We start from the raw sequence: 11,814 nt of genomic DNA on the forward strand, positions 1-11,814 counted from the left end.
CTGCCGATACTTGACTCAGTCAAGACTCTCCGTCTGGTTTACCTCGACTAAATGTTTCCCGATTTAAAGTAGTTAAAATAGTTCCTCATGTCGACAGCAACATCTCCTTCCAAATATAGTGTACACGTTACCTTGGTTACGTCACTCTGAGCAGTTTTTGGTTGAACGACTTTTTGCCAATGCTCGAGCTAACTGAGAGAAAAGAAAAACTAAATTTCCTAACACGGGACCCTTTAAAGTTGTGTTTATGCAAATTTTTCTTCTGCAGCTGTTCGTGTTAAGAACCAGTTTTGTTTTGGTATCGCTACTGAAACTCAGGTAACATATTGTTATCGTCACCGAAAAACCTTTAAATGACTCCAAGCTTTAATAAGTAAGGAAGGTGATAATTTCAATTTCATTTTCACCTTCACCTTGCTGGAAAGTGAAGGTGACTGAGGCTGAGCTGACGGCACGTACACACATTTCAACTGAGAAATACAGTAAATAAATGAATTGATATTGCAGTGAAGTGAAAATGAGCCACAAACAGCTCTTGAAATGCACACGTCTACACAAAGTCTGTGTCATTTTTGCCCTCACGATCAATAACTAGATTCTTTGACAATGAATTATTTCAATCAGCTCACTTTTATTTAAGTCACTCTGGATAACAGTGTCAGCCGAATGCTTTAAGTGTCATTTTATTTCAGTATGAACAGATGCGTAAAAAAACAAACAAAACAAAACAAGAAAAACAAAGAAGAAGAAGACAAGACGCAAACTTTGATTAAAAAATTAATTATGGTCCAGCCAAGTAATCTGATGTGGGCAGCCCTCAACCAAAGCCAAAAGTTAGCGCTCTGTCAAAAGTCACATCAGCTTGTTTCCCGTTTTGTTTCTGACACAGAAAGAATAGACAGGACGTGTCAGCCTGCAGACTTCATGCTAAACGCTCCTGATGTCTCTCCATCTAAGCTGAAATCAAACAAAACCAGATGCTCGTTTAAGTTTGGCAGCAGACAAAGAGGCCGGAGCCAAATGTGACAAAAACAGACAGTAAAACAATTTAACTGTGTTGTATTGATGGAGAGAAATCAACACCTGCTATTGGAAACACGTGTGAAGTTATTTCCCACGACCCCTTGCACAAAAACGCTCTGCCTCATAAATAGCTCGATGTTGCTCAAATATAACCCCCGTCAATAAACTCATATCTCCATGTTGTCCTCTGCAGAAACGGTAAAACGACAAAACAATGTTTAAAAACAGACGAGTGCAGCCTCGTTTCCAGCTCGAAACACCGGGTCGGTTTCACTTCATCCATTTGGTTTTGATAGCTGCAGAACCCCGTGAAGTACCGAGGACCATGTGTCCATCCAGATTATTTCAACTATGAAATGAAGACGTTGTAAAAATGCTGTTAAAGCTGTAAGTTAATGCTAATTCAGGGACAGTGCCAGTTTGTCTCAGTGATGATGCTTTTAGTCCAAACCAGCTCCTGTGTGTGTGCTGGGATCACTGGAGTCAGATCAGATGTCATCAGTCACCGTCCTTTTCTTATTCAAGCTCACCAAAAAAAAAAAAAGTTCATCCAAGCAAAACTAAGCAACAGAAAAAGTCGCCTGGTAAACATTTCTCCAGGCTCCGATGTAAACTCAAGAGTGGATGATGATGATGATGATGAGGCTGCTGATGATAATAAAAATGCATAACCGTAGTAACTAAGGCAGCTTCAGCAGGACTCGATGCACCGCTCTCCCCCAAACCCCAAACAAAACGTGTCTCTCCCTGTCGACAGGACAGTCTTTATCTTGGATGAGCTGGGGAGAAAGGATGAATACCAGGATGGAGAAAACGAGGGGACCCTCCTCTTCTCCTCCCGTGGAGATGTTTTTGTCGGCGGAGGAAAAGAGACGGCGGAGTAGAAAAATTAGAGGTCCTCTGCTCATTCAACCATCTCTTCACCTAAAGAAATCTCCTCTTCTTGTGGGAGCTGAAGAGGAAGAGAAGATCTTTTCGTCCTAAAAACAAGTTTTCCCAGGAGGAAAAGAGGAGCAGTAGTGGAAGTAGGAGTAGAAATCTAAGTAAACAAGATGGAAAAGGAGGTTTGTGAAATACCTCCTTCACATCCTTTCTTCATCTTTTATCTCCTTCTCAGCGAAGAGTCTGTTAGTTCTGAGTTTCCACCGTCAAGAGCTACCGTTTCCTGGGACATCTGAGAGCTGGCTGGTGGCTCAGCTGTGGTCAGTCGGTCGTCACGGTGATGGTGATGGTCGGGTGGGCGCGACCTCAGTCGGTGGGGGTGGGGATGATGCAGATGTGCAGGAAGTTGTCGGGGTGGCTGAGGTGCTCGCTGAGCCACTGCAGAGGAGTCTCCAGCAGCGGCTCGATGCCGTGGATCATCACCTGGTAACGCTTCTGCTCACCTGCACGGAGAGAGAGAGAGAGAGAATAATGATGTTATATCAATAATGATTCATTAGTTAGTATGTAGGAAGTTTTTTTAATCAGTTCTTTATTTATTTATATTAGAAGAAGTGGAAAAATGAAAGAAAGTGAGGGAGAAGATAGATTGAGGAGAAAAAAAAATCAATGAAAGACCACAGAGAGGAAAAAGAAGGGAGGGAGAGAGTGATATGACGGAGGACAAAAGAGAAAGAGAATAAGAAAAAAGAAAAGAGAAGAGGTAGAGAAGAGGACAGAGATGAAAAGGAGGGAGGGAGAGAGTGATATGACGGAGGACAAAAGAGAAAGAGAATAAGAAAAAAGAAAAGAGAAGACAACAGAGATGAAAAGGAGGGAGGAAGAGAAAATTCAAACTGGTAAACGAAAGGTGAAGAGGAGGAAATGAGTAAGCTCATAAAAAGCAGCAGAGAGAAATAAAAGAAGAAAAAGAAGAGAAAGCATGAAAAGAGGAAAATAAGTGAAGGAGAAAAAAGAGTGAAGGACACAAAGTCAGAAAAAGAAGAAAGAGAAGTTTAAAAAAAGACAAAGACTGAGGGAACAATGTTGGAGAGAGAAGAGATGGTAGCATGAGGTGAGGCAGACCACATCAGAGACTACAGTAATACCACGGGTGTGGTGGGTGAGGGTGAGAGAGAGAGAGAGAGAGAGAGAGAGAAAGTACGAGTGTAAAAGTGTGTGTGTGTGTGTGTGTGTGTGTGTGTGTGTGTGTGTGTGTGTGTGTCTGTCCGGCCCAATAGCCTCCTGTGATTGAGCCCGCCCTCCGCTGAAAGGCCACGACCGCAGATCATCCGTTGTGATCAGCGGCGCTCTCAAAAAAAAAAAAACCTCTCGGCCTGTCGTTGCTGTGTGATTTTCTGAGCAGATTTTCTGATATGGTTTTATTGACGGTTACAGAGACTGAACGTTGGAACTACACTGGCTGCACTGAGGGGCCTTGCTTTAATGTTTTCAAAGGTGCACGCTGCCAGTTTCCCACGAGAATCATTTTACTGATCACGAGGGGCGGGACGACTTCTCTAATGTCTCTGAGGCTGCGGAGCTTCGCCAAGTCTCAGCAAAATTACACAAATTAGCATAAAACCCGTGTTACAAACAGGGTCACACCCGGTCAGGCTGAGATGAGTCAAATCAAAGACACCACTAGGTTGCATTATGGGAAATGTAGGATCCATCATTTTGGAGCTCGACTCCTAAAGACCAACACATCGCAGCCTCTTCTTCACTTTCAGTCACCGTGGGACTTTTGTAGCTTCTCTCTCAACCTTGTTTCCCGTCATCTCTCCACGACCGCTCTCTAATAAAAATCAACATTTAAAAGTAAAAAGTAAATAAGCGTTGGCCTGTTAAGGGATGATTAATCTTGCATGACAAAACAAACTACAGGAAACAAAAAAAAAAAAAGGTTAAAGAACATTAAAAAAAAAGAAGAAAAGAAAAATGCTTTTTGAAGACCAAGGCTTTGACTTTAGAGAATGAACTTTACACATTTTAAGACTTTTCAAGTCTGGAGATACCATGGTATTTGTTACACATATTTTCAAATGTATTATTTCAACATATTTATTTAAAGAGTTGCTTATATATTGTTGGTTATATATATATTGTTATTTAGAGCTCCCCCACACGCTCTTTAAAGTCAATTACAGAAGTATCTCATGCTCAAAAACTATTCATTTTCTATTACTGAGCTTTACATCACTTGACTATTGAAGTCTTGTAGTTTTAAATTATACAAAAATATGTATAAATGTATAAATCCATCTATAGTGCCAATTTAGTCTGGATTAATTCAATTTTTTTGTTTTTTGTATTTCTTTGTAATAAATGTGCAGATGAGTTCAGGTGGTTGAACTTGAGTCTGATGCACATCTTTTCAAACAAAACTCAAGTGACGTGTGTTTACATATTGACTCTGGTTTCACTAGAAACTAAGTCAAAGCTTAGAAAACGCTCACCTGTTTAAAGATAAAAAAGGGATTTAATCTCACCTCTCAACTGATTCATGTTTCAGTATAAATATTTTTGCAGTTTTGCAGCGAACAGACCGGAAGGTGACACATGTTTTGATCAGCTGTAAAACAGAAACTGCGTTTAACGAGTGTATTAATGTGAAAACAGTTAATGCAGCTGTTTTCTCAGACACAGAAATTGGAGTTTATGCTTTTAGTTTATATTCAAGTTTGAAAATAATTATTTAAAAATAGAAATACATGTGTTAAATACTTTAATATGTATAAATACAATTCAAGTTTTAAGGTATTAATGGCAACTTTCTCAAACTACCAGGATGTGTGCATGTGCGTGAGAAAGGCAGACAGTGACGGGCCTTTTCCTGTCTATCACCCTTGACCTCATACACACACAAAAACACACACACACACACACACACACACACACACACACACACACACACACACACACACACACACACACAGGTTAACCCTAACTCACCCACCTTGTAGATGACATTCTGGTTCCACGTAATATCAGGAGGACGGTTGAGGCAGAGCGCTAACTGTCGGTCTGAGAAGTGGCGCCGCCCTACACCTGCTGAGTGGCTGGCAAACAGCAACATGCACGAAACTAATGTCAGGAAAGCGGTGCAAGAAATGTGCTCGACAAAAGCCGTATGAAAATTTACAGATGTGCACATCTAGGCCAGAGGTGGGTGGAGGAGGTTCAGGGCGGATGGGCTGCCTCTGCTGGTGGATGCAGGACTAAAAACGTAATAAGTATTGCTAATATACCAACTATAATAGTTTTTTTAAACTACATTTTGGGAAGCATTGGCTACAGCAGAGTAATAATCCTCAGAGAGTGACTGCTAGATTAAAAACCCAAACAGAATCTGTGATATTCTAACTGCTAAATTAGTCTCTGCAGGACAATTAAAAAGGAAAAGGTTCATATTACACCTGCTCATTTAACTGAGGATTGATTAATGCAGGAAGGCTGGTGAATGCAGGATGTAGAATTACAGGCAGAAGGTGAAGAGACTGATTTCAGCTCCTGAATTTAAAAAATAAATGATAATTGATTGATTTTAGCTGCTCAGGACAATTTCAAGGTCACAAGAGCAAAGTAGAAGCCATGCAGGTGAAGGGAGGAGAAACCCCAATTCTTTCAAAAACTGAAAATATTCTGGATTTATAACATAATAAATGTAATGGAAATTTAGCGACAATATAATTCTATTTATGTATTTATTTATTTCTTGTTCATGCAGTGCCTGGTAAAGGGTGATTAACCTTTCTTGGTTGTTGGTGGGTTGGAAAAAGAACAAAAATTCTGACAATTTAACCTCCCTAATGTTTTTGCTAAATTTAGAAACAACCTAAAAATGAAGCGGTAAGAAGTTTTTAATGTGTCAACTTATTTGCATCGTTGTCTTACTGCACTAAAACCACTGAGCCACAAGCGCGAAAAAAAAAAAAAAAAAGAAAAAAAGAGGAACCAGCTAAACTTCGGGCGGTAGCAACATGATTTCCTCTCAACTACAGCGGAGGTGAGGAGCAGCTGAAGACTGAGTAATTGTAAGAAGAGCAGGAGTATTACCGTACATGTAACCTGACAGAAGGAAATGATTTAATAAAGTGCTAAAATTAATGAGAGGGCATTTGAATACTGCAATGAACTCTTTTTTCTCTCTCTGTCTCTCTTCCTGTCTTTTTTCTTTCTTTCTTTCTTTCTCATTTTTGTATGATGTAATTTTATATTTTATGTCGAGATGAGGTTTAACAAAAGACCTAGATGGGTTTCTTACCTCACCTGCACATTTTCTCCATAAAAAAAACTATATACAACATATTTGTAATGTTTTATGTGTGCAAATAATAAATAAATAAATAAATAAATAAATAAATGAATGAATGAATGAATGAATGAATGAGTGAGTGAGTGAGTGAATGAATAAATAAATAAATAAAAACTGCAGAAATTATTAATTTTATTGTTTCTTTTTTTTAATTTGTGGATTATTTAGGTATTAATTTATTTTTGGTATTTCAACCATTTCAACCATTTTTTTGTATTTAAATTCTTTTGGTATTTATATGTAAGAAACAAAAAAAACATCCAAGGCCATTTGAATAATAAAAATACCACAAACAATGCAATTACTGTGACATTTAACAGGTTGTTTCATTTTTAAAATCTGGCTGAAGGACAATCTGCTGTTGTTCTCTCCACCAGAGGAGCTTGTTTTCTTTTAACTGTGCTTTGCAGTTTTATTTTTCCTGGAAAAAACATTTTGATCCATTACAATGGGTTTTAAAACTTGGTTTCAGGTTTAAAAGAAGGTTTTAAAAGAAAATGTGTAAACTGATATGCCTCATTAAAAATAACCATCCTGGAAAATCTGGTAAAAGCTGAAAATAATTAGCAATAATCCGCTTTATTTACCTACAATTACAATTTATTTTATCAGTTACTATTTGTGCTTTTATTGGGTTTTTTTTTTTTTTTTTATATATAGTTTTTTGCTTATTTAATTTATTAGTGTGACACTGCTTTAAAACGTTTAAGAGATGATAAATTCAAATGAGCTGATTAACACTGAGGTGATCTGATTGAAATCTTTACAAAATCTTCAGTTCAGTTCAGAAGCACAGAAAGTAAAAGGTGTGATCCTGCCTATATAACAGCAATAGTGAGAATACACTTTCTCTGGTTCTCACACACACACACACACACACACACACACACACACACACACACACACACACACACACAGTCCATTTCTGGGTGGTGTTTCATACCCATCACTAACCTTTAGCCTCCGTCTTGCCTGGCAACAGCGAGGCAGAGGTGGGCGGAGAAGGCGTGTTGTCACAATCTCACTATGAGAAATGGGGGAAATTCGCAAAGGGCTACGCCCCCAAACACTCACGCTCTCTCTCAAACACTCAAACACACACACACACACACACACACACACACACACACACACACACAGCCCACTCAAATACATTTTACTGTGGCTCATCACATTAGCCACCTGCGCCTTCATCACCCAGACACACATGTACAGTCTCACGCTCACATCCACACGGTTAAGGTCAGTTTCGGCTGTTGCGCCGCATGGTTTATCGTATTTTGGTCATCATCCTCAGTGTGAATTCCTGCAATAAACACGTTGTTAACAGCCGCGACATCAGAACAGCTGAGACTTGTTAAGTCACAAAGTTGAGACAGCAGAAAGAAAATCTTCTTATTTTTTTTCCTTTGCTTTTTTTTTTTTTTTCACAAATAACGTGGCAGAGAGGCGGTTCTTTTCTTTCTTCTGTCTTAGAAGGAAACGGAGCTGCTATTACCATTTCCAGTAATGTTAATGAGTGAACTTTCAAACTTTCAATCCTCTCACATTCTACTACTGTATTACTGGCAGCTGAAGAAAAAAAAAAAATCTACCATTGAGCCATTTTGTAAGCTGGTAGCTGAAGGTGGGGCTGCACTTAAATCTGACATTTCTGACGTGACCTGAAGGCAACAGAACACAACAGAAATGTCTTCAAAGGATTTTTTTTAATTAATTCTTTTATTTGAAGGTGTAATCAGCATTTTTAAACAAATGACCTGGTAGAATTGTCATATTGTACTTTTCCCATAAATTTTACTCATCATGTTGCGTTTGCGTATCATGACGAGTTCTTCTCAACCTCAGAAAACACTAATTACACAGTCAAATTATGTCGCAACGGTTATTTCCTTCTGGTCCTGGAGTGAAGAATTTTAACGTTAAGCCTGTGTTACACACTGAGGGTGTGGAAATGAGTGTTTTCCAAGCAGAGGAGGTCTTACACAAGTCTCATAAAAGAAACCAAGTACTGCGAAGCACTTTTCAAAACACCTTGACCAGACTTTATGAATGCAATACTAAAACTGCTGGACTACTCCTTTAATTAATGACCACTGTGAGCAAATCCACTCTTAAATTCTCTTGTTAGTTGAATCTAAAATTGGCTTATTCACAATGTTTTATTGGTTCTTGAAAAGGTTTTTATCATCAATATTAATAAATATAGTACATACACTAATAATTAAGTGATGCATTACTCTTAATGAGGCGAACACGACGTGCATTGAGTCTCTAAGCTTGTGCTGCCGCGGCCTTTACTTTAATCTGACGGCACTAAATTCAGACGTGTGTCATGTGGGAAGTTTTATGAAAATGTTACGACTCTGTGATCAGAAATTAGGTACTGAAAGGCGTTTTTGTTACGACCCGGTAAGCTAGGGATTCATCATCAACCCAAATGTATTCTCTGTAATTCTAGTAACATCTGGTAAGGTTTTAGAAAAATGTTTCAGTGGATGTTGCTGATGAGCAACAGGAGAGCTAGAAAAAGGAGTTATATAAAAACTTATGTAGTAATTAATGACTAGATCTTAATCAGATTATGTTGCTCAGCTAAAGTTGTGAGGGAGGGAGGGAAGTCCTGAAGTTGAGGCGTTTACGTCGGGTTCCACTCACTCACTGATGTCTATCAAACACTCAAGAAGATTAAAAAAATAAATCCTCCCAGTAGCAAATGCCTCGTCAGCCGGCAGTTTGACAAGAACAGTAACCTCTTACTTCACAGGAAAAACAAGGGTCATTACAATAAGGGCGGAGAGTTCAACTCCTCCTGTGAATCCGCAAACGCACAGGTGCAGCAAGCCGTCAGCACGCGTGTCATGTAAAACAAGACGCTACTGAGGAATGTTATAACAACATTAAAGGTGATTTCCCAATTTGACTAATGTTCAGTTCTGTGATTCATTAGAGCATGACAGCGTTGACCATTCACAGCAGGAACAACCACGTTTGAGGTGAACAAACAAGTTTGATCGTTTACACGCAGAGTGACGCATTTTTAATGGCTTCAAGTAAATGTTTCCACCATACCACCAATCCTTCCGCTGTGGTTCCAGCTTTTGCTTTCCATAAAATTATTAAGGCACGATCATCAATTACTTTAGTTTTGAACAACCAGCATCCCTGACAGACTCAGAAGGTCTGGGAAACCTTATACTAAATACTGTGGTGCCTGTGACCTTTGACCTGCTGGGGGAAAAAGGCCGAAAAAAGAAATCTCGCCAAAGCTTTTACATTAAAACAAAAAAATAAATTATTACATGTTAAAAATATTTTAAGATGTTTAGGAGGATTTCATGAGACGGAGAAACCCTGTGGCTTGAAAGAGTTGAGTAAAGTTTACTGTACAAACAGTAGATTCAACGCACTTCCTCCCAACCACAAGTGAATTATTGATAACTGGTTTGCTTTGGAAAACAGTAACTGTATAAAACTGGACTTATTCATCCACTGACACACGCACACACACACACACACACACACACACACACACACAGATACACACAGATACACACACCCTGCGGTTGAGTGGTGCACGACTGCTGGCCAAGACGACATGTTCTGTCAGTCGAGCGAAGCCAACCACTATTTAGGAAGACCACAATGCAGCGCTCTCCTCAAAGCCAAACACACACTGCTGGTCGGTCGGACTGACTGACTGGTTATTCTGGCTGACTGACGAGTGGGGCTTTTTTTCTTCTTTTTTTTTTGATAAATCAACGAGTCATTTCGTCTATAAAAATGAAAAATGAAAAAAAATGCCTGTTACAGTGTCCCAGAGGTCAAAGTAACGTCTTTAAGTTGCATGTACAAATCCTCACATCTGGGCGGCTAGAACCAGCAAATATTTGGCCTGTTTTTTCTTTTTTTAATGAGGAGCCAGGAGGTTTATAATAAATTTGTAGCTTACATTTTGCATGCGACGACATTCTGAATGCGTCCACGTCTTCCAATGTTACTACTGGTTGAGTAGCCACCAACGATCCACATTTAAACTTCCAACACAATGGTGTTGAACACAATAACAAAAAAAAACCCCACAGGAAACCGACACCCTCAAGATACAGAACCAACTGTAGATATAGAAATACATCAAATGCTCCACAGATTAGATCACATGTCAATGCAGACTATGCTTTAATTAACCCACAGGCTAAAGGTAGAGAGCAGACTTTTCCTTAAACTTATAATATTAAATACATACTTGATATTATAATTGAGGTGCTTTATATTCCAGTTTCTAAATTGAATTTCTGTTTCTTCATATAATAAATCTGTTACTTCTGTCAACACCTAATGCATGTCTGCACATCTTGAATCTAGGGCTGGATATTGTAAGAATTTTATTGTATATTATACTGAGTTTTGAATACTGTTTTTTCTACAAAACCTTTGACCTTCGAAAAAACACGGAAAAGTTCTGACATTTTATTCTCACATTTTAACGTTTGTCTAAACGCAACTTAAAATAAACTAGAATTACAGCCTTAGAGAAAATATGGTCACAATCTCTCCTTCTGTTGCCGAGTTACAGCGTTGAATAATGATCAGAAGTGTTTATAATGTGAGGTGAGGTGAAGTTGACCTTTTACCATTTGGATATATAAATGTCATCACTTCATCATTTTATGTTTCGCGACTTTTGACCTTTGCCCACCAAATTTCTAATCGGTTTAAAAGTTCCTTTAGTCCAAAGTAACATTTGCAACAAATTTGAAGAAATTCCCTCAAGGTTGTTCCTGGGAAATCACCTTCATGAGAATGGGACAAATGGACGTTTGGCGGGACGGATGGACGGACAACCTGAAAACATAAGGTTTCCCGCCTTGGCTCTCGCTGTCAAAGAAGAAGAAACAGTCAAAATTTGGTGATTTCTTGATTCAAACTAACTATTTGATCAAAGAATAGGTAAACACCATTATGAATCACTTCAGTAAGTGTCAAGATGTTCTAAACCAGCCCTACTATCGTTTGTGTAGGTTTTCTGAACCGAGGTATAAAATCCTCTGAGACACACTTGATTTTGGACTTTATTAGTAAAAGTCCATTTCTAATATTTCCAACACTACGACATAATAATATAACTGTCTGTGAGGATATCAACATGTTTTTCCAAATGTTCCATTTGTAAGTGTGAAAGAAAGAAAAGCTGAGATCTCTCCCCGAATTCCACCAAAACCATTGCAGCCTTTTTACAGTAAAACCGTACGGACAGAATTAGAAAACAGAAGATCTCAGCTGACCACATTTTAATCAACAATAGAGCGAGTCATAGAACAAGGCATCCTGAATTCCCCTGTCTGGTACACATCTCACACGCCCGCGCACATGAACCATGACCCGCTATCTGCTGTATCAAAACAGCCACTGAAACCTACACATCCCCCCTTCGGGCTCTGAAGTGCGCCGATCCGTTTGATGAGCACAAGCTGTATTGGCTCCCGATGCAGTCAGTGAGGGTAGTCTGCCAATACTGAGTGGGCTGTACCACAGATGTGACTGTGATGGGG

At 39.0% G+C, this 11,814-nt stretch overlaps 1 protein-coding gene across 3 annotated transcripts in view; it reads right to left on the reverse strand.

Annotated features, from left to right (window-relative positions):
• Nucleotides 1–611: 611 nt before the first annotated feature.
• atg5 (ATG5 autophagy related 5 homolog (S. cerevisiae)) overlaps nt 612–11,814 on the reverse strand; it is a 32,860-nt gene continuing 21,657 nt past the window's right edge. For 2 of the 3 annotated variants that reach the window (XM_023425504.2, XM_087179084.1), the window contains exon 8: nt 612–2,408. In XM_023425504.2, the coding sequence (XP_023281272.1) occupies nt 2,272–2,408 (137 nt within the window). In that variant the 3' untranslated portion in view covers nt 612–2,271. Of the gene's footprint in view, nt 2,409–4,802; nt 5,007–11,814 lie in introns of those variants that run through there. The other variant, XM_087179085.1, reaches the window with a different exon arrangement.

The sequence above is a fragment of the Seriola lalandi genome, unplaced genomic scaffold, assembly GCF_002814215.2.
Source record: "Seriola lalandi dorsalis isolate HSWRI2012SDOR001 ecotype SW California unplaced genomic scaffold, Sedor1 jcf7180002054782, whole genome shotgun sequence".
In the NCBI taxonomy this organism is placed as follows: Eukaryota; Metazoa; Chordata; class Actinopteri; order Carangiformes; family Carangidae; genus Seriola; species Seriola lalandi.